Below are 23,680 nucleotides of genomic sequence, written 5' to 3'. Positions count from 1 at the left end.
CCAAACCCAGGAACATGCTGGAAATAATGGAAACGAATGGAAAGTAATATATAAAATTAAAAATATAAATAGGATGTCTGGCTGACTGGTAGAAGAATAGGTCATTTAGGTTACAAAAAGGAATATACATTCAAGAGGCTCTGAACCCAGTGGGGTAACTGATGTTAAACTTGTGTTAATAGTTAGGCTAGAATTCTCAAGTTTGTCTTTAAAATCTTCACAATACAAGCAAGCTATTTTAAAAAATGTACACTATACACACCTCACATAGCATCTCCTACCCTTATCACACACGGACCGCTACCCGCTCGGACACAAAACCAAGGGCTGCTCACGGCCAACGCTGCTGCCCGCGGGTCGGCGCTGGCCCAGCGACCTCCTGGGGCACTCACACGTCACCGAAGGGCCGTCGCCTTTCTGTTATACACACTTCACTTTGTCACGTTAATTATTTACATCAGGGCTGCCCCCCTCCTTCCCTCCCTCCCTCCCTCCCTCCCCCCCCACCCCCCCACGTTTCGGCTGTTTCTAGGCAGGGAACAACGCTCCTGTTCCAAGCAAGCAAGGAGAAGGGCTGCGAGGGGTCAGGAGGGAAACGGGAGGAAGGAAGCAGGCGGTTCGCTCGCCAAACCCGCACACGAGGACGCTGCTCCTTCGCGGACGCCCAACCCTCAGAAGCTCCATCCCCACAGACCAAGGGCAGCCGGGACCCGGCCCTCGAGCACGGCCTCACCTGCACCCCAAACCCCTCCGCCTGCAGCTTCCTGGGATGCTCAGCACAGCTCTGGGCTCCGGGCTCACCTCTGCTGCAATACAGCGGGGCGGGATGGGGCACCCCTGGCTCCAGGACCGGGCTGTGGGACACGCTGGGCTCCCCGAGCCACGCAAAGCAGCAGAGCCGCGTCCTTCAGCTCATCGGCAGCCGTGCTGCTTGCCCAACTCTGCTGAGCTCAGAGTTGCCATAGAAATGCGTGATCCTGGCGCTAAAAGCAGGCAATGATCTCAAATGAAATTCTTTTTTTTTTTTTCCTTTTTTTTCTTTTTTTCTTTCTTTTCTTTTTTTTTTTTTTTTTTTTTTTTTTCCTCCAGTAGGTTTAGATGAGCTCCGGGGCTTAAGACAAAAGCACTGAGAGAAGGGGAAAAACGTATCATTTCTACAAAGGCTGAAAAAAAAAAAAAAAAAGTCATCAGACGGTATTAAAACCGCGGCAAAGAAACTGAACCCGCTGAGCTCAGCCCCGAGCACCGCTGCCATCCGCCGGGCTGCCCACACTGGCACTTGGCACAGAGGGAGGGGGCACAGGGACCCCCAGCTGAGCCCCGCTGCCCCCAGCAATACAGAAGCACAATTCCTTACAGCGTCACCTCGACAATCTCAGGGATTAGATGCATGCTGCACTACGACTGGCAATTACAGTAGCTTTCTGCTAGCTGGCACAGACTGTTCTCTATAAATTTTAGTACAAAAAAACTTAAAAAATACAGAAACTAGGTCAATTTGTTAACTACATATTTACAGATAATTACAAAGGTTTGTGTTTTTTTTTTGTTTTTTTTTTTTGTTTTTTTTTTTCACTCACAATCATTCAACTAATTGTCAGTGAAAATTCAAACTGTGCATGTTCTGAGGTACCCGTACTCAGGGGTGGGGAGCGGGGCCGGGCTCAGTGCGTGCACTGGGAGGGCCGGGGCCGTGCTGGGACGCAGCGCTCCGAGGGCACCGCAGAGGTGCGGCCCGAGGGTCCCATAGCAAAGGGCCTCCCCCGCCCCGAGGAGCCTGCAGGTGAAGTGCAATGGTCAGAGCCCCGCAGCTCAGTGGTTAAGGTGCTTGTTGGCCGCAAATCTGCTTTGCTAAGTCCCTCTCTGGCTGACAAGGCCTTCCTCCCCATCGCACAGCCGTTGCGCGATGGGACTGGGGCCACCTTGCTGCAGCAGGGTGACGTTCGCCACAACCACCGGCTCCGCTGGCTTTTTCTTTTGGCCGTCGTCAGCTCCCCACAAGGCGCACGTCTCTCACCAGACCCCGGCATAACGGCCTCCTAAAAGTGCAAACCGACACAACCACAGCAGAGCGACGCAGCCACGGCCTGTGCTGCCCATGGGCAGAGATGGCACAACCCGACCCAGACCTCTCCTAAAGCCCTGCAAGAAACCTTCCAACAGGCAGAGAGGGAAATGGCCTCAGAGCTCTCCAGCAGCACAGTGACGACCCGTGTTTGGCATGCTGCTAAGCTGGCCGGGCCTCGGGGCTGCGAGGGACACACGGCGGGATGAACGGCTGCGACCCGATGCACAAATGAACCATTCTTAACCATTTTTAACCCCATCTGCCCGATGTCTCACTGAGATGTCGGGGTCTCAGAGGACCAAGGAGGAGGTCAGGACAAGAGGGCTTCACAGCTTGAGGGCGGCCACCCGTCCAGCATGGCACCCAGGGGAGAACAAGGCCATCCTCTGCTCACGGGACTTGAGAAACAAAGCACACGTGCCTAAGCAGGATAAGGAATGCACCAAAATGGTATCTATACCTATGTGCGTGTCTACACACACATATGTTCAATCATCCAACGTCACTTCTCTTGCCATCCTTCACAAACCTGCTCTAGCCACAAACCGTAGTGCTAGGAGCCAGTGGCAGCTTTAACTTGGGAGCATCAAAGGTTGGAGCCCATGGTGATGCTGCTGGGACCGAGCCGAGCCCACGGGACCCAGCTGAGCCCACGGGACCCAGCTGAGCCCACTCGGCCACCTGCTGCTCACTGCCCCTCAGCAGCTCTGTGCTTCCCTACCACTACATCACCTTGTTTTCTTCTCAGCAGCCTTCCGACTTGCCCGTACCCTCCGGGAGCTTTCCAGCACACTGCTAGCAGCTATCCTGCCCTCCTGCTCCCTGCAAAACCAAAGCAATGATGAACAGGGCACCGTTAAGGAAGGGCTTCTGGCTGCGCCCAGCCCCAGCACGCATCGTGCCCTCGTCCTCGGAGAGCCCCGCACAGCCCACGAGCAGAGAGTGCTACAGCACAGCAGAACTGAAGTGCCCTGGCAGAACTGCACAGCGGGACGTGGGTGCCTGCACACCCACACACACACAGAATAGAAATATATACAAAGGAGATACCATATATATATATATCCAGAGATGTGCGTATTGAAAGGAGTAATGGTAGACAGTGGTACAATACGATTTATTGCCTCTCAAGAAATGGCACATGAAGAGGGTGAGCGGGGCAGGGCAGCTGGCAGTGCACCGAGCCCTTCCCCTGGGGACCATAACAGCATCGTTCCAGGGCCTATGGTGGTGCACACTGTGCAGGCTACAGCTCACGGGCAGTGCACGCTCTTCTAAAGCACGAGGGCTGCATGGGGAGCAGAGCAGTGCCAGCCTGTCCCCGAGCCAGACAAAGGATGGCTGCAGGGAGTGTCTGTGGGAAGCCTGCTATCACACCACACAGATCTCTTCAAGCCCTCTGAAGCCCACGGGCTGGGAGGATGGGGTGCAGGCAAAATGGAGCTGAGCCACTTCAGCACTGCACCCCAGGAAGAAGCACAGAGCACACGATACGGATGGCAGAGGTGGCTGCTGCCTCCCTGGGAGCCTTGCACTGATTTTAATTAAAGAATTAAAAAAGAATAATCCAATTTCAGATTGGATGAAGAGGTGAAATGGCTGGCTCCTCTGCTTGCGTTTTTGCTTTGTTTTCCATCTCTGAGCTAAACTACATCAGAACTTCAGGTCTTTGCAAAGGGGGAAAGAAAACAACCACCAAATAACAGATTTCAGGTGCCAAGCTGCTGATCGGAGAGTACTGCAAGAACATTTGCAAAGCAGTCCACACAGCAGAGTTTCCCCAGTGTCAAACACAAGAGTAAAAGATGTAACAGAACATTTTTACTGAGGTACTGGAGCAGTTCCTACAACATACAGCATTCCATAAGCCAAGGTTAGGGCATGGCTGCAACAAGTGCCATCTGGAACCACTGATCTTAAGTTTAAAAACAGAGTTTGCAAACTGATTCAGAAATTGTTTGCGTCTCTTTAGCGGATTTCTGAGCTGTTCATGCATCTCACACACCTCCAGTGCACAACCTGCCTCTCTGGCCATGCTGCACAGCACTGCTTTCCCTTCAGCTCAGGCTTTTTAGGGCAGCCTCCTTCCCCCAGGCACACGCAGGGACACACACATTTAGACCAGTTGATCTGAATCAGTTTTTGCAAACTATTTTAATTAAAATATTAACTTGTTGGAATAGTCCAGGTCTGCACATGATATACATGTAAAAATGGTTACTACACAATTCTTTTTGAATACAAAAAAAGCCAATACGGGATAGCCATCATTTGGATTCAGCATTCAGTCATGCTCGACATTACACAAAGAGATGGGTTGAGAGAATTCTGTGGAAGTAGCTCAATTTAAGCCAGAGACTCGACCAAATTCAAACCATAACAGAAGCAAAAGAACGAACCTGCGGGCACAGCCTGTCCCACTGCTGCTGCTGGCGATAGAGGAGCTGAGCTTCACGCCCTCGTGTTAGCACCATGCTCTGGACACACACTCCACACTCACATGGTAAATGCCAATATAGTTTGGGGGAGGTTGGCCTTTCCATTCTTTTTGGTTTGTTTTTTTTTTTTCTTTTTTTCTTTTCCTTTTCTCCCTTCTTTCTAAACCTAAACCTGTTTTGCTGCATTTTTTTTTTTTTTTCAAATCAATATTGCAATGCAAAAGAGTGACCCCAAAACATCCAACTCCACATGGAAACAGAGCAGAGGAAGGGATAGGACAATTCATAGTCACCTCTGTCCGCAGGGGGCAACGGTCACTTCCTTGGGACCACTCCTGGGAGCTGTTTGGACTACAAGGCTCCTCACTAAGGGGCTGCCCAAACATCTTTAGGTAGTTTGGGTATTCCATCTGAGTGATATGCTACGTCAAGATGCTAAAAGCCCCAGTGGGATTCACTGGACACAGGCGGAGTGTTCAGGCTTGGGAGTGGACGTTAATTTAGCTAACGAAAGAACGTCGCCCTGCTGAGAGTACTGAACAGCAGCGAGAGACCGGAGTATTGACTATATAAATATGTCACGTGGACAAACACATTCGGAAAACCTTGCTTTTGAGCCCTATAAACATATTAAAGGCAAATCCTAGAGTTAGCAGCTAGTGTTTTCTTCAAGATGATTAGTGTGCAAGGAAAAACATTTACAAAGAACCCTGGCTAGTCAGTCCCCAAGACAGAAAGCTTTGCCTCGAGCCAAACCTGCACTCCTCCTAACCCCACAGTGCTGGCTGCCCCAGCCTGCTTGGGCACTGGCACAAGAGCACGGCAGCATCTCCAGTTCCCAGCACTAAGGGATGACACTGTGCCACAAAGCCCCTCGCTTCATTAGACTCCCTGACCTTTTATCACTGTATTGATTTCCACGACCTCCTTCGCTTCCTTTCAGTAGTACAGCAGCTCCAACGAGCCTCTGGAAGTAGTGCCTTCTTGCATGGCGTGATATGCTGCCAAACGATCACAGCATCTCAAGGGACTGTAAGAGTTGTAAAGTATTGCAGCAACAAAAATAATAAAAAGGAGCCTCACATGCAGCAAGATCTACAGTGGTGATGTGGGTTAGTCATCAGCTGGGAAGAGTCATTGGCTCAGCTCCTCCTGGTACACTGTGGCAACTAAACATTTCAACAGTTGGCTACACTCTACATGTAAACAGGAAATTGCAACAAGCCAAAAAGGTAATAAATTGGTGGATGTAGTGTAACAATGAAAAACCCGATCAATGGCATTTTGTGACTATGGCATCCTTCAAAACACCTCTGGCATTTGAGACTGATTGGCTGAAAATCTAACGTTTCTGAATGGAGCAAAAAGGACTACGCTGGGCTCCAAGAATTATTCTGATGCTTAGCTAAGATGAGATGTCACAGTATTAGCTGTACAAGTGCATTACTTACACTCCTCTGCCCAACCTCGCCTGAGCTACCAGCAGCACAGTCAGGGAGTGCTAAAGCAGGAATACAACTTCTAACATTTCTAGCCTGTTCCCTCCAAACAGGTTTACCTACAGAGTTCTCGGGAAGCCGACCACTGCCTTCTGAGAGAACTTCACTTCTGACACAACACGGAGCCGGCACTTGGGTAGAAGGGCCCTGCTGAGCCCCGGTGTCTCCTGGCCTCTCTTCTGACCCTTCTTCCTCACCTACAAGTCTTTGAAAATGCCTCCTGGCAGAGGCGATACCCTAGAAATATTTCCTCTATAATGACAAATAAAAACGGAACAGAAGATCCAGCTGTTCCTCCCCTGGATGTTGGTTTAAAAGGCAGCTTGCCTGGTTTTTGCAGGGTGGGAATTGGAAATTTATGGACATGGGAGGAGGTCTCTGTTCTCCCTCAGACTTCCTACGGATGGTGTGACGTGGGCAGCCTGAGGCCCTTCTGTCCTGTCAGTGTGATGACCACCAGCCAACTCTTCTGACTAATTGCATATATTTCTCAGACGCCCTCCCGAGACCCCTCCAAAAAGTAAAACAAAAACAAAACCAACAAACAAAAAAACAAACAAACAAAATAAACCAACAACAAAAAACCACCCCCCCAAACCCTGCAGCCAAATACTATGACATCCCAGTTAGTAAACACAAAACGTAATGCTTTACAAAATGAATACAATATTCCATGTGCACCCAGCTTCCACACGTCAGCACCGCACTGAGGAGGCTGCTGGGCTGGTGTCTGTAGGCAGTTTCTGTTGGCAGACAGCTCCAGTGGAATTGCCACCCTCAGTTATTGTTTAAGTTATGTATAAGACATGTGTGAACCATTGGATATTTGTGAAGTAACACTTGTGCTCCTGCTCATGCCCTGTTCCGTCCGTCCCCCAGAAGCTGTCCGCCTCAGAGCCTGGGGGCTGTTGCGGACCCCTATCGCACTACCTCGAGGTACCCCCTGCATGGGCCCCGAGGGGTGACCCCATGGCTGGGGTCCACCTTGCATTGGATGGCCCCAAGCTTGCGGTGGGCCACCCATGGGATGACCCCAGTGAGGTCCTGCACCCCCAGTAGGATTGTGGGACCAGCCAGAAGCTCCCGGGTAGCTGTGGCTGAACGCCTCGGGGGAGAGATTAGAAAGAACCATATTACTAAAACCTAGCCTCATGCTTTCTGAGTCAAAGGCTTCGATCTCGCGAGCTTGACGCTCCAGCAGGCTTCGTATCCGCTCGGTACGCTCGTTCTGCAACGCCAGCATCTCCTCCTCAATCTGGGAAGAAAAAAAGAAGAGAGTCTGTAGCAACAGGGCTCCTCCACGGGCACGGCCTCAAGTTTCTGAAGGACCCTGAACACCAAGCTAATGGCAAATCTTCTCCACGTGTTTCTGCAGGAGATAGGATCCAGCTCACATGTCCACCAACAGACTGTTCCTAGTGCAAAAGGATAAGCCCCATGGAGCAGAGCACGGTGAGCACCAGCTGGAGTGTCTCACTTCCTGTTCCCTCGTGAATACAGAGCTTTTCAGGGATGTGAATCCCAAGTTTGCAGTGATACTAACAACTTGACATAGGCCAATCTTATGAGAGTACAGCTTCCATAGAAACCTACTGGGAAAACACCTTTAAATACAGCCAAGCACAGTATCTACAAACACCTGCCAGCACTGCTTAATGTGACCTGCACTGCTTGTAGCTGAATCTGGTGATGACACTTGCTCTTTTCTCCAGGAGCCAACATATTAGCCCACATTCAGTTTCCTCTCAAATGTTCATTGGTCAGATTTTCCCATCTCTCATTTACCACCTGTTATCTATCCATTTCCTAAATTGGTCCTGTTACTCTGCTACCTTTTCCAGTGTGCGTGGCTGAAGAAAGCAGGCAGCGATGTTTGCGGCGTGTGGCAGATTATCAGCTAGATGATATGCATGCTGGCAACTCCAATTTTGTCCCTGCAACACTGTTCCAAATCAGTTTCCAACAGTATTTTGGTAGGGGAACTGGGATCAGCTCTCTGAGTGCTGGTAACATGGAGCCACGGCCCCCCAGCATCCCTCAGACAGGGCCAGAAGCCTTTCTCATTGAAATCTTTGCAGTCAGGTGGAAAAGCAAAGAATCGCTTTGTTATCTTCTTGCCGGCACTGAAAAAGCAACATTTGGCCTCAGTGAAGAAGTCCAGAAGGGTAAAAAGCAGTAGCCAAGACTTTCAGCATAGCTCCCTAGCATCCGCTGTCAGTGGTGACGCAGCTAAGAGGCGACACCTCGGTCTGTGCTGAAGGCACTGGGCAGAGCGTTGTACTGGTAAGCACCCTCTTGCCTTAGTCAGGGAATATGCAAAGTGATTTCATCTGGAGTTTAGGAAACAATCTGCTCCCATGTGAGTCATCTCCTGAGCCATTTCAGGCTCTCAGAAGCAGCCTTACCCGCTCGCCTGTTTCTTGCCGCTAGGTGAGTGGCACTGGATCTCTGCAGAGCAGCCTAGCTAACTCTTGCTGAAAGCCATGCAGCACTCAGCAGGCCTGCAAATGGCAGAAGAGGAAGAAGCTGCCTTCTCTAATGTTAGCTCTTTCAAACGCTGCAATTTATCTAAGTGGAATCCCATTCTCTTTCAGAACTGCAGCTCTCCAGCATGTCTGGCTGCACACAGCTCTCAGTCTTTGTGCCAGCAAAACAAATGGGACTTTGTGCAACCAAGCTGCACAGACAGGCATGCCTGACACCCTGCGTGAAAATGACATCACTTAGAAACGACCTCAGGACACAGGACTCTGAAGATGAGGTGTCGGAGGCACACGTGAAGGAAATGAGTAAATCTAAAGTCTTTTAAAGACCCTCCTGGGACAAGCTCAGTACTGCTGCAATACAAACAGCACAGCACCAGGGTGTAACTTGTACAGAGCCTCAGTCACTGGCACTTAAAAATTGTGCATGGAAGGGGCTGGTTACTCCCTCCTGAGCCCACGTCAGACATGCATGCTCTGCTGAGTTACTATGGTGATGGGCACCATCAAAAATAAAGAGCGCTGTGCTGAGAAGGAAGCAGAATCCTATGCACAAGATCACTTCTGGAAATCCGGCTTATTGTTGAACATCGGGGACTGACTTTGCCACAGGCTGCATATGTGTTTATGCACAGAAAGCCAGACATTCATCCTGTGCACATACGTGCCCTTGCTCTGGTTGCCAGACAGCTTCAGTTAGCAGAGGCACACAAATACCAGGTGACACCGCTGAGCAACCTGCACCAGAGCACCAGCAACTCCAACCTCTTACAAAGTCAGAATACCCTTTCCTGCAAAGGATATCCTTTCAAAAGGAAGATGCATCCACATTTGCACCCAGGTGTCCTCCCTTGAGCTGCCACTAAGTTGCTGTAATTCCAGCAACTGTCTCACCATTGGTCCATGATTGTATCAGCATCAACACGTTAGCATTCATATGGCTAAATAAAGGCTTCCCATCTATGGAAGCTGAAGGACCATGCAGTTTTTCACTATTCTAAGGCACACAGGGCACAAAAAAGAAAAAAAATATGCTAGACCTTGTTGCTACTGCTTCCTCTTCTCCTCTGCACTTAGCATTGCTAAGCTTCCTATCACTGATGCCAGTCAGTTTGCACGGGCCTTCTATGCACAGACTTTGATCCTCATCTGCACTGAGAGACTTACAGAACACAGTCATAGATTGATGCAAATTTCTTGGGCTCAGCTTTCAGTACAACACCACGTGCAGTGCTGATCCTGCACACGAGGAGCTTGGCTTGCTGTGGCACGCTTCCTCCAGAGCTCCCTTCAGTTGATACCACCAGAGGGCAATGCACACCCAGCCCAACATACACTTTGAAGCAGGGCTGGGACAGGAGCAGAACTAGAGATGGGATATAGATACGATTACCCCACATGTGGGTGCCACATAGGAACCCCGTATGCACAAATTCAGTTTCTTCCAGAGATTCAGCTACTTGCAGGAGACCAAAGCACAGCTCTGCCTTCTTGGAGATGTTCCTCTGCTGACCATGAGGTGGAGCAGCTTTATTCCAACAGGGCCTTCTGCCAGCCAAGTATCCATCTGTTGGCCTCTGGGAGGATTTAAGTGCAAAGAACCTCGAGGCCACAGAGTAATTGCCATAATTTAATAATCACCAATCAGCATCGAAACTAAGAACTGCTGTGTGAATGGTGAAGGCTCAGAGCAAATCAAAAGGGGGAAAATTCACAGCAGGAAGGCTGACTGCGTATTTCCTTTCACTGACTGCTGCATTTTCCTTCCTCTGGTTTGTGCATGCACTTCTACAAACCCCATGCATCTGGAACCATGTAGAAAAGCATGCTTCAACAAGGAGCACCTCAACACATGCAATAGCCAACTCAAATTGAAATCTAGGGAGTAGCAGGTTGCCCATGCTTGTGAGTCTTGGCTACAGCCATTTGCTAAGGGCAGTGCTGCTGACAGCAGCCTTTCTATAACATGTGGCATTTCATGGGGAAACTGTAGCTTGGTCTCCACACTGACAAAGAGCAGAGCTGCAGTAAAAAAAAAAATCACATTACCAGAAAACAGAGTCTCAAATCACAAGTCCATCCTTTTTTCTTTCCCCCAGATACCTACTGCTAATACCATGCAAACTTCAAAAAAAGCCACACCTTCACTTTAGGTCATTACGTCTGTCCTCTGTGAACTGAGGATGTTGACTTGCAGCTCAGAGACAAAAAGAATCATTTGCTTTCCCTTCTGCCCAGGGAGGCACAGCTCCCTCTGGCTCTGGCATGCTTCGAGCAGCTCTGCCCCAGCCAGAAAGCCAGAATCTGCTCACAGAGGACGGCTGAGCTGGCAGAAAGTTTAGTCTGTGTCACTGAGCCATTATCCCAGAGAGGCAAATATCCAAATGATCTGTGCGTTTATCTACACAGCAGGACAAAAGCAATTTCTCTGTATTTTCATAGGTACAGTGCTGAAAGACAGACTGTGCTAAGGGTGCTCACACGCCCATTTTACCTTCTGCTCAAGGAGGGCCCGACGGAGGGATACCCTCTGTTCAAGATCACGCAGCTCCCGGTCATGCTGGGCTTCTGCCTGCATCTTGATTTTACTCTGATATGCATTCAGCAGCTCCAATTCTTGCTGCAGCTGCATCTTCAGAACCTGGCACTCTGCTTCCTGTGCTTCATCCAAACGCAGCTGGGAAAGGCAGACAATAGAGACGTTTCACTATGGGGTAACCACTCATGACACTCTGGGGGAGGACTGCAGGGAGAGGGAGAGAATGGGATGGGACTTTTGTTTTCTTGGCAATACAATTGGTCTCTATCGTACTTGGTTTCACCAAACAGAGAACCTATAGTGACAAAGACTGGTGACAGTGAGCCCACAGTGCTGATGCAAGTGACGCTGATGAGCAGTGGTGCCTCAGGAACCACGATCCGTACTGCAGAGAACAGACTGCTGTAGGTGCTAACGTTCACAGCTCTCCTGTTTTCCTAAAGGCAAAGAAAAGGTCTCTTGCTCTGTTCAGCTGGATTAACAAATTTCCTGTGTGCAGGAGACTTAAGTTTGCATTCCTGCCAATGCAGGACGTAGGGCAAAAAAATGACATAAATCTAAAATCGGTTTTAACACTGAACTTTTAACTTCCCTCACATAAATCAGGCCAGCTACCCTGCTGTGTCAGTGTCAAATCTGTGCAGAGCGATAAGCAGGACACGATATGCATGAAGTGCAAAGAAAACTGCACGTTCAGTTGTACCAAGGACTCAAAGCATTGCTCACATGGTCATTCCTTGAAGAAGGGCTAACAGAACTTTCAGAGCACTTTTAACATAACTGCAGATTTACAGTCAAACCTCTGAACTCCTCCATGACTCACTGAGCATTTTCCACCAGTGGGACATGCTTTGGTTGGTATCACTGATAAATCAAAACCTAAATGACTTAAAATAGCAAGTTGCATATTATTTAATGATGCTCTAACAGGGACGTTCATGCTGTCAGACTTCATGCAAAAGCAGTCTTTCAGCCACACAGATGCATCACTTTGCATCCCTTCAACAAAAGCTTCAGCTTCAACCTGCCTGATGGGAATAATACCTCTTTCCTCTGTATTTGAATGCAGATTTTAAACACAGAGGAATGACTGTGCTGGGTACGGCGTGTGTAGCAAGGAAGCAGATAGCCTGCTGTCAGGATACAGACTGCTTAAAATGCAAACATCCCTATTTGGCTGAGGAACCCTGGGTCCCTCGGAGGCGACTCACAGCTTGTGTAGAGAGCATTTCATTAATGCTGTGATCGTACTGCTCAGCCAGGATAGCCAGCTTCCGGGTCTGCTCCTCCTTGAGCCGTTTGAGGACAGCTTTATGTTCACTCTTTGGCGTGGTCTCCAGCAGATGGTTTCTCAGTGCTTTGTACTGTCTGGTTTGGATCTTGCATGTATCCTGAAACTGCTTCTTTATCTGTAGTTCTTTTGACTGGAAAGATGGAGGGGACACAAACAAAGAAAAAAACAGCATGTTTCAAATGGGAGAAATATCCATTCAAATGGATATTTAGGATTACATTAAGGATATGAGTTCAAGAATCCACAAATGTATAATAACATCTACAGTGCAAGGAGGGAAGCAAAATATACAAGAGGCAATGACTACTGCTGCAGCTGCTTTGACACTGCCACTGTGCAAAACAATTACAATAGAGACACTTTTATAACAAAGCTCCAGCCTAAATACAGCTGTCTCCGCACAAAGAGCCTCACATTTGTCACTGGACTGGATCCAGTCCTGGCTGTTGCTTTTCAAGAAAAATTCTTGAGGGACAGGACTAATATTAATTAGCACCAAAAGCCATACTTACACGTGACTGTGCTTATATGGCACGTATATATGAATGGCACTTGATGTCATGCAAAGAAGCAGATCTGGTGCATGGGAAGGGACAGGAAAAAAGAGAAATGCTTTTTCCTTCGGGAATTTGATGAAGATTGGATGTGTTCTGACTCGATTATTAAGAATCTGGTTTTCATAAAGATACTCAAAAATGGCTGGGAAAGATTAAACACCTGAAGATATACACCACCATCAGCACTGATGTTGTGCTAGCCTATTGAACAACACAACTCCCCAGTCCCAACAGAGGCTGAGTTTTCCTTTCGTGCTTGCTGAACCTCAGTACTGTGCAGAGATACAACTTTGTTATTGCACATGGGGCTGAGAGACATCAATCTAGGACAAAGTATCTGAACCTGACTTAGCTGTGTGCCCTTGGATACATTCTTTCTGTCTTTCTTCCATCTACTCTACCTGCCTCCAGAGCAGCCTGAAAGGGATAGCATCTGCCAAATGCACTGAGGCCCTGAAAAGGAAGGAGTTCCCTGCAGGAGGACTGGCAGGGATACTTCTAACTAAACCAAAACAAATTCAGGAGTGATGAATGGTGGTGGTGAACCAACTGATAGTCACATTCCCCATGGTAAGACAAACAAAACAAAGCACAAAAACAAACAAATCAAACCAACCACATCAGCACAGTCAGTACACAGTCTAGTCCATTCACACCACGGTCAAATCCTAGTGCACTTGGAGCAGAAACAGCACAGGAGCAGATTTCTGTCCCTGAATAAACTGGAGGAGCACTGCAGGTACATGTGTACATCTCTTGTCAGCCCCTGCACTGACTGCTCCTGGAACTCACTCAGGGCTCAGCAGGGCAGGTGATAAACACAGCACCTGCAGCTACACAGAAAGATCCACTGGGACCAAACACAACCAGCCCAATTCAGACGTCAGTTTTGTTGTATAAACCAACAAGCCCACCTTGTCAAATGGATGCAGAAAACAAGACAGAGACAGGCTTCATTCAAACAAAACATATATAATGGAGAGGAAAATATCACTTTTACCCTTTCTAAATTCACAGTAAGTTATTCCCCTCCTAAAGGCCTTTAAGGAGCTCTCTCCCTTCCTCTCAAGGAAGTGTCTACAGGTGCTTACACGTTCCCACCAAGGACCACAGCAAACATCAGCAAACTGTTTTGTCCTCACATTCCATGAAGTTTCACTTGGACACCACCAGGCTGTTTACAGCCTTCCAACCCAAAGGCTTCAACAACAGGAAACAGAAGGGAGGGGTAAGATTTCCAGGCTGCCTTCTGACAAGATCATTTTGACCCGGTGTTGTGAAACACCAGCAAGAGGGGGTTTTCATCACAATTAAAACACTCAAAATAATAACAGAGCAGTTTTTACTGAAGGGCAAATTCTGTGCAACTCTACACAGGAGGTGCTGGATTGACAGCTCAAGCCTGAAATCCTCTGCTAATCGCAGAACAGCCATGCATGGCACAGCACAAGCTTTCCATGCTTCCTGCCAAAACGCTGCAGCCCTGTCCTAGCTGGAAAAAGGACAGGGTTGGATGCTCTGCAGAGGGCAGAGGGCAGCTCTGCAGCCTGGAGAGAGCTGTGGGCCTTGCTGCCAGCAGGGAGCAAACACGGACGTGCTGCCCACTCGTGTTTGCACCACATCACCTTGGGGAGGCAGAACTCATTCATGCTAATCTCAGAAGGATCAACCTAATGCAGCTGGTTCAGTTTTATTCAGCTCAGAGTGCAGCACAGCTTCGCTGTGAAGTCATCTGCTATTTATACACTATATCCTTGGAGATTCTCAACAGTGATCAGATGGTCCCTTGTACTCACAAGCCAGGTTTTCACCATTTAATATTATTCTAATGCTGGCAAATCAGATTCTTTACTTGCTTTAGTTCTGTTCTCAAGTGTTTTTTTTTTTCCTCTGCAAGAAGATAGTTTGCACCAACTGCAGGTTAAATCAGATGTGAAATACGAAGCAGGAAGATCTAGAACAACAAAGAATTCCCATGCTCAGTATGCCATACACTCATTTTGTTACTGGCACAGCCGAGCACTGGGTGGAGAGAAGCCTGCCTCCTCCTCAAAGGAAACGTACCAGCAGCTATGTGAAAAAACTTTCTACTCCATTCTTAGACACTTCAGAATAAACCATTGTGCTTCTCAAAATGAAGCTTACAACAAAAACAGTAAGAACCTCAATTCCTGAAATTCTGGCCAACCACTTCAGCTTGAAGAGCTGGGCAAGAAACCCACGAGAGCACATGATGGCAAAAGTCAGCACAAGGAGCTCCCTGAGGACACTGCAGCTGGCTGGTATCCCTCACACCTAACATACCAGCCGCGTGTAAAGGTATTCACACAGAACCTCTTCAAACTAACGAGCCTCAGAATCCCTTGGACCTGCACACACTGCAAACCAGACCCGGGCTGCGACGTGCCACCACCACCAGCAGCAGCAGCAGCCCCTCGGTGCTGCTCGCTCCCACACCACGCAGTACCTTCAGGCTCTTGGGCTGCTGCCGCACCTCCATGACGTGCTTACGCCTCAGCTCCCGCTCCCGGCGCTTGTTGTACTCCAGCTGGTTGGTCAGCTCGGTCTGGTGCTGCAGCCGGATCAGCTCACAGCGCATCTTCTGGATGGTGCTGAGATGGCGGAACTCCAACTCCTGCATGGACTCGTGCTGACGCAGCAGCATGGCGTGCTCCAGGTCCTTCTGGGTCTGCCTTTTGTTTAACTCCTAAAGGGTGACAGAGGGGGTTACCAGACTCTTTTTTTCTTGGATTCACATTTGTAATGTGACATTATTTTGCTCACGAGGGCATCTCTCCCTTTCTGAGCCACCTGAGGACAGAGCACAGAGCCCCTACAACCTTTCAGGTGGAGGACTCCCAGCCACCAGTCATTTCCTTCCTCATTTCACTTTTCTAGGTGGATTCACAGTAAGCATTTTTTGGAAAGAACTAATTATTGCATCTGCTGACCTTTTGGATCTGACAGTTCTCATGAAATAAGACACTCGTTTGAACGTTTTACTCTAAAGTATTGCAATAACACCCCAGCCATTATTTTACTAAAGAAAATTCCTATTTGGTAATTAACTCCTAGCGAGACTGAAGTTGGATAGCAGGAACTCTGTGTGATACTTCACACACAGATGGTTCCAGGTCCCATCTCTGCCTCTCTTACCTCTCGAACCAGGTCCTGCTCCAGGTTGTGGCGGCCCAGCAGCATCCTCCTCTTGAAGCGGCGACACTCCAGCTCCAGGTACTGCCGCTGACGCCTCAGCAAGTTGGCCTCTTCCTCTGCCTGGAAATGCTGGATGTTCTCCTTCTGCTTGGAGAGCCACTCCTGCTTCTCCTTCTTTGGAGTGCTCTGGTTTTCATTCAGCTCCTGATAAGAGGCAGGTAATTAATGGTGGAATAGTTGCATCGAGCTCTCTGGCTTTGAACAACTGCCTAATAGACTATGCTTCAGACAAAGCCATTCCACATGGTTTTCTCGAGTTAGGAACAATCTGAGCTTCTGTAAAATGCATCATATCTAAGGGAATACTTGGTGACAATTCATAGCTTTTTTTTTTTTTTTTTTTTGCATTGGCCATTTTAAATTCAATATATGGCGTAAGGCACATTTCATAAAAGAATTTGCTTGCTCGAGCTGCACACTAGAGATGCTCATGCAGTGACCAGGTTTGCTGCAATACACTTCAGCTTAAGTAAGAGACATAATTCCTGCATATCAGCAGGTTTTGCTGAATTGTGACCTACTGCCTATCTATCTACGTAAGACACTGTTATAAGCTCAAGCTACTACATCTTCTTCAGATCTTCCTTGGCTCTGCAGCTCTTTGGCCATTTTCTCCCAGAAAATGTCTGTGTTTGGGAATATTCCCCTTTGGAAAAAGTTCCAAAGCTGCGTCACACAACTGATGGTTGAGTGCTAAATGGTTCTTTCAAAAAAAATTATTTAGAGTACCTACACTTTCATCCACTCCTTAAAAAGAACCAGGAAGTTTGATTCCACCATTTCTCTGCATTTCACAAAGCTCATGGTTTCCACCACCATACAGTGATTATTGAACTATTAGCCTGCTTTCTCCATTAAAATTACTAACTGATCTGTAGGTCACCTTTACTGCTCTGCTGTTTTTTTGTCATTTCTGAATGACACCACTCTTGCAGTGTATTGTACACCTCACTGTTGGCTCACATTTCTCACTACAGATGAGTTACCTCTTTCAGCTGCTCCTTACGGAGTTTGTATTCTCTCTTCTGAGACTCCAGGAAACTGTTCAGTTCCTTTTTCTGTTGTGCCTGAATATGCTGCTGAAACTTCTTTTCTTCGTTGGCCATCACTTTAGCCTACAGCAAATCCAGAAGCAGATCAGTTTCCGAGGCCTGATCAATTATAGCTCATGTTCCATTTTAACCCCGAGACCTGGAACTCACGATACAGAGACCACAATACTCACCATGACTCTGAAAAAAGCATGAATCTCAGGAGCCTGCCCTCAAACTCTTCTCATTCCACCCCCCTTAAAGCATCAGCAGGAGTCCTTTTTCAGTGCTTCACTCTCTCAATCCTGTTCAGCTATTCCTACCTACCACAATCAACACCTTATGACCAACCAAATCCTTAGCCCTCCACCAGGAGATCCAAGATGAACAAATAAATCAATAATAATCTCCATAGGTGCCTCCACTTCACTGTCAATTATTTAAAAGCATAAAAATCCCCATATCCATAAGCAACCAGACAGTGAGCCTTTAAGCATAGCTGGCACATTTCTCTGCAGGCTCATCTGCCTCCATAACACTCGATGGCAGTCAGAAACTGACAGCACGTCCAAGGCAAAAGAGAGGAAAACCCTCACAGCATTTTTCCTGGGGTCAGTATGCTAGCATTTAGTACAACACACTGTGATGAAGGTCATACCTTTCCTCTAGTTACATAAACCCCTTAATGTAAGGAAGTGATGTATTAGCCTTTCTCTAATTAGCAATTTGCTTGGCTCCTGAAAACAGACACGTAAGAGACTACAATGTCATCTGTTCATCAATGAGGTGAAGTGGACAATTCAAAGTAATCAACAAAGAAAGACTAGTCTGCTAAACTGTTATCTCTTACCTCTTTTTCCATGGCTGCTTGGTGCTTTTTAATTAGCTTTTCCATTTCTGCAGCAAAATTGTTACGCTGAGTTTCAAGATCTTTGTCCAACCTGAGGCGATGCTCATCCATCTCTGCCTTCAGTTTATTCTCTAATGCCATCAGCTGCTTCTGGTGTTGCCTTCTCATACGTTTATAGCCAGACATCTGCTCTCGGAGTTCAGAGTCTTGTTCATGCTCCTGCATTTGCCTTGTCACCTATGAAGAGAACCACACTGGGGCAAAGGAACTTAATGCTTCTTCATCTGATTCTCAGCAGTCTTCTGACCACAAAAGAAAACTATTCAGTGATGTGGGTTGGGTTTTTTTTTTTTTTTTTTTTTGTAAAGACCACCACAGGTCCCAGTGGCAGCAGAGCAGACTAAAAACTGAATTCTGCAGCAGAAGATAAGCTCATACGGGCTCCAGTAGAAAAAGTGCACAAATATTATAAAGCTAGTATTAGATACTGTCTCCTTAGCCCACTATGAGTGTGTGCATATGTATACAGAAACACACACAAAAGTACACAGTATACATAAGAAACTAAAGCCAGTTTACTACTATAAACTGCTTCCTGCATTCTGCTAAGCCTACCAGCTTTGTAAACATCACGATACACAAATCACATCTGCCCTGATGCTGCATTTAAGCTTCTACCAACCCGCATTCTACTATTTCAGTGATAACACCACAGTCAATGAACACAGCTCGTATTCTGCTGAAACCCTGAAAGCTCCCAGCAGTTTCACAGAGCCACGTGTGAAGGCAGCCCTTCCTGCACAACCTCACCCGAACGCAGACGTGACGTACCAGCGATGCTGTGCGTATGGTAGCAAAGTGCTCTCGATTGCGATAGTGAGACTTGTGGCGGGACACCTGGGGAGGAGACTGGGGTTCTGATGCCCTCGTTCGAGGATCCGATTCCTCTCTGTAGTTTTCTTCCTCCTGATCAGCAAATATTAACGCGACAGAACAAGAATTCCAGTCACTACAGATTTTTATTTCGGTCTGGGTCAAAAGGCATTTAAAGGAAAAGAAAGCAGATCCATTTTACACTCATTAGGCTGGACAGAGGAATGTACTGCAATGGGAGCTGTGATCTAGGGTCTTTAATTTGGAGATTTTGCTGTGCAATTTTATTACTGGGAGGAAAATTACTAATTAGTGCTGTAAATGAGAAAAATAAATGGAAAACAGAAGACTGAGTAAAATAGTTTACTTCAAGAAAACATAAAAGCTATCAAGTAGATTATATCAAGTCAGAGAGACAAAAACAACATCTCTGTAACCCTGAAAGACAGAGGATGACTTTCATTACACCCACTACAGAAATACCTCAAAGCAAATTCTAAAATTTGTCATGGTGTATTCCACATTCTTACTTTGTCATTCATCACGGCACGATTAGGAGTTAGATATGATATACTAATTAACTCCCCAAGGAAATACCTGCGTCTTTGTTGCATATCTGGGTAAAGAACAAAACATTCCAACCACACCTATCATTAACTAGGGAAACGTTGCTGGGCTGAGAAAATGCACCATAACCCATCTGCAGGGAGAGCAGCACGGATCCCAGCGACACACTGCACTCCATCCTTCTTCACACAGAGGTAAGGCAGCCAGAGTGACTTCACAGCTTCCATGGCCATAGAGCTGCACTGCCTTTTTTGAGCATCTTTGCTCATTAACCAAATACCCAAATTACGTGCTGGAAAGCTGGGTGCTTCAGGAACAGATTTCAAGCACCACTGTGGTCTTGGATTTAACAATTCAGAAACTAGAAGGAGAAACCTTGCATCTTTTTGTCCCCAGAAGCAGTTCTCTGCAAGATAAGGGCATTCACTAAATAATCCTACTCACAACTGCCATTGCAAGTCCTCATGATGAAGCAAACAATTTCGAAAACAATTTGATTAGCAAAATAATTGTTACAGAATCAAAAGAAGTCAATGATTTTTATAGCGACTTTCTGAAGTTTCCAATGCAATTTAATGCATTTGTGACACAATATTAGGAGCTGCAAATAATAACTTAGCGTAGGAAGTACTCAATTACTTTTTTTTGACCACTTAACCAACCAAACCCACTCCTCTTTCACGTTCCCAAAGTTAGCCAGCCAAAAACCCAATGCTTACCGGCTTTAAGTGAATGACAGAACTATTTGACATCACTGTGTGGTCCCCTTCCATCATATCCAGCTCGCTCTTATCATCCGAGGCATCTGGAAGACTGTTAACACTACTGCTTTGGCTACTGGCACTGATAGACATACTAGGAATGGACTGATTACTTCCGACACTGTTCACTGTTCCTGTCCTGCCAACACCATGATCTTGTTCCTAGCAGGAAGGAATTATTAAAAAAAAAAATTAAAAAAAAGAATCAAGAAAATCCAAATCCCTTACAGCTCTGTCAGTCGCCATTACTAGATTATATGTTCATTCTGTTCCTTTATAAAGGCATCTACCTGCCATGTCATGGCAGTTCCCACCCTCCAGGCATTGTCATGAAGCATTTCTCTTGCGGGACGCTGAGGAGAGAAAGAATCACCCTTGTCAAGATTAACTGGCTGATGTCAGATTCCTTTCAACTGCAAGTCTGTTAACAAGCCGAACTCCATCACGACTCAGCCCCAGCGTGTCACCAGAAGCTGTTCTGACACCTGCATCATCTCAGTAAGTGTTCATCTGGGGACCCTGCATGTCACATAGTTCCCTTCTGTAGATGACAGAACTGGACTCTGTAATTTAGAGTCTCCACGTGGTGACTGCAGCATGCCACCCAAAGACAGACAAAAAATGAATTTGTGTGCATCTTTTTTTTTAAAGCAAGTACAAATTTCTGTCTTAAGGAGCAGAAGAACACTCTCTAGGTGTACACAAAAGATTACCAAAAGCCTTGTGTACACAGCCAAAACAAGGGAAAATTTGCACAACTGGAAGTTAGCTGTTCGCGCATGGGCAATCAGCACAGCATCCTGCCAGAACTGGGATCTTCTGCTTGTCCTCGTGTGTGCCCTGAGGTGGGCTTCACTCCAAGCACAGACAGGAAGGCAGAGTTTATAGCCAGGTGTGTAAACAGCCTCCATTCGATTCAGCAATATCTGAGTTATGGTTATTTACATGGCACCACCTTCCCTTGGTGCAGCGATGACATTCAAGTTTTTCTCTCACCTCTTCCTCCTCCTGTGTTTCAACTGCAGGGCCATTATGCGCCTCCTGGAAGAGGAGCTTCTTCATTTTACGGTACTGCAGGTTGTCCAGTTCTCTCACTGCATCCTTTGTTCTCTGAATCAAGTCTATTAACACTGTTTCAGGCCGCTCCCGAAGAACAAACATGTGCTGCAGAACACACAAGTAGGTGAGTGACCTCCCAGTGCCTGAAGGATTTTTGTTAGTTCTCTTTCCTGCACAGGAGGAGGATACCCTCACAACTAAATGGCACTATATTTAGACTCCATGGTCCAGACAGATTTCAGAATGACTGTTTTCTGATGGGAGACAACCACCAAAAAAAAAAAAAAAAAAGCAATGTGAAAAAAACAAACAGCAAGCAAACAAAATAGGTACATCACACACTGTGAAAACAAGCTCTGTTTAAAATTAGACTTCTTCAGGTGTTGGTGTATTTCAAGACATTATCTCCAATTACATTATCCTCCAAGGAGGATGAGCAGCAAATAATGTAAAAACACTTAAAGTCTGAGATGGTTAATATCTTTAACCACATGGTCAATAACGTCTCAGCTAGCTCTCAGTATAAAACCCCATTCCTTCTTTAGTAAAGCTAGATAATTAAACATTCAGCACGCAGCTGTGAGTCATAAAATAGGCTGCAAATCTACATGCACTTTGCTGCATTTCACTGCAAAGGTAGCTACATTTTGCCAACAGTAAAACAATTCTCCTCTATGTATATCAGATGCAGCTTCTTCAGCCTCCAGATGAAACGTGCTGTGCAAGCACGAGTCATTATTAACACCACCAGTTTCATTTTGTTCCTTTGGAGGACTGTATCACCATTTCCAACGTGTCACATTCCCTACCTGTCCCTCTAAAGTGGCAGGCAGCTGTTTCAGGCTATAGATGTGGAAGGAATACAATCACAAACGTTTAATTTCCATCAATGTTCGCTTTAATTGCAGTGCGCTGCTCAAAATAAAACCAATCTGCAGAACTCTGAAATGGCAGGACTATACTCCCACACCAAGCCTTTCCTGGGTAATTGCACTTTTCTTTCATAATTCACCATTTTTAAAGAGGCAAAAGTTCTCAGAACCATTTAAGTAAAAAACATGCAAAAAGGTGATAAAACCTTCAAAAATAGCATCCATTTTCAGGCAATGCAAAATTTTGGAAATGTGGCTGTTTACCAGAAACATGGCTGGGGTCAAAGAACCCAACATAATGCCATGATGACTGTGAGGAGAACAAGTTAGCAAAATTCAGGATGCCACCTGATGCTGCTTCAGGAAATCCATCAAAGTCACACTTAGAAGAAAGCAGCTGGAACACCAAAGTTCTGTGTGAGCTGCATTCACTTAGGGAACACCTCAGCTTTTTGCAACTATCCATCACACGGGCTGTTTCTGGACAAAAGCAAGGAAAATGAAGTATCTGCAACATACGGGAGGAAAAATGAAGGGAAAAAAAGGCAAAGAAATAAAGCAGAAGAAAATCTGCAGATGTCAAAGGAAAGTATGGGGAAGAAAACCTTTCTTACATCTTCTTGCCCAGGGGTAACCATCAGAACAGCAGATTTCTACGTGTAAAGCACACAGGTGATGGGAGAGGATAAAAAGCCTTGAGAGGTATATATAGCATAGAATAAAGAGGGGAGTAAAGAAAGGTATTTGTTGACTTATGTATGGCAGCTCTGTCAGGATTAATTATAATCACTGGAAGGATAGACTGAGCTTAAGAAACTGACACCCCTGACAAGCTGATGGTCATCCAGTGCCACTTGTTGGAGAGATCTTTTATGCTGAGAACAGAGCTGGCATGGAGAATCACCTGGGGAACTGCACCAGATGCTGCAAAGGGACAGGAAAGCTGCAACACCCCTCAGCTCAAAGGGAGCAGGGATAGCTGGCAGAGCATTGGTAAATGGAACCTACTACTGCAGATGGGACAGAAGAATGTCACCTTGCTACTATCACGTGGAAAACAAAGGACAAGCAAGCCCACCTTGAGAAGCTCCTCTGATGTAGGCCTGTCTTGAGGAATCTTCTGGAGGCAAGAATCTACGAAGTTTCGGAAATAGTCAGACCTGTGGAAAGGGGAAAACATCCACCTGAGTGAACTGCCCAGCACTGAGACGTTCGTGTCTGGGTGCTGTTAGGAGGAATCACACAGACCCACTGCTCCATACAACACCCCGACGGCGCCCACAGCTACCAGTGGGACATTCCTGGAACCTCAGCTGCTCAGAATGCTTTGGCTTAAGAATGTAAAAACATGGGACAACTCAAGAGCTGCGGAAGTGCTGCACACAAACAGACACCCACTTACTTCCGTGTGAGCAGCACCCCTGTCAAATTCCATCCTGCACCAACTCTTCAAGCCTATCACAACCACAGATAGATTTTCTTTCTTTCCCCCTCCCACCCAATTCCCTATCACGGGCTTTTGCTACCTCCATTTTTCAGTAAATTTAATTCCTGCCTTTTTTTTTTTTTTTTA

At 46.7% G+C, this 23,680-nt stretch overlaps 1 protein-coding gene across 1 annotated transcript in view; it reads right to left on the bottom strand.

Moving 5' to 3' along the window:
• Positions 1-4,203: 4,203 nt before the first annotated feature.
• The window catches only part of TAOK1 (TAO kinase 1), a 56,240-nt gene continuing 36,763 nt past the window's right edge, over positions 4,204-23,680 (bottom strand). Inside the window, exons 10-20 of the mRNA XM_085241152.1 lie at positions 23,186-23,267; positions 21,173-21,340; positions 20,135-20,338; positions 18,807-18,941; positions 17,976-18,212; positions 17,081-17,209; positions 16,035-16,238; positions 15,346-15,585; positions 12,239-12,451; positions 10,983-11,165; positions 4,204-7,260 (exon numbers count right to left, since the gene is read on the bottom strand). Coding sequence (XP_085097278.1) covers positions 6,799-7,260; positions 10,983-11,165; positions 12,239-12,451; positions 15,346-15,585; positions 16,035-16,238; positions 17,081-17,209; positions 17,976-18,212; positions 18,807-18,941; positions 20,135-20,338; positions 21,173-21,340; positions 23,186-23,267 — 2,257 coding nt within the window. The 3' untranslated portion in view covers positions 4,204-6,798. The remainder of the gene's footprint in view (positions 7,261-10,982; positions 11,166-12,238; positions 12,452-15,345; positions 15,586-16,034; positions 16,239-17,080; positions 17,210-17,975; positions 18,213-18,806; positions 18,942-20,134; positions 20,339-21,172; positions 21,341-23,185; positions 23,268-23,680) is intronic.

This window comes from Meleagris gallopavo, chromosome 21, assembly GCF_905368555.1.
Source record: "Meleagris gallopavo chromosome 21, MGAL_WU_HG_1.1, whole genome shotgun sequence".
NCBI classification, from domain to species: Eukaryota; Metazoa; Chordata; class Aves; order Galliformes; family Phasianidae; genus Meleagris; species Meleagris gallopavo.
Note: the sequence above shows the minus strand (reverse complement) of the source record. Positions and strands in the feature narration are given on the sequence as shown.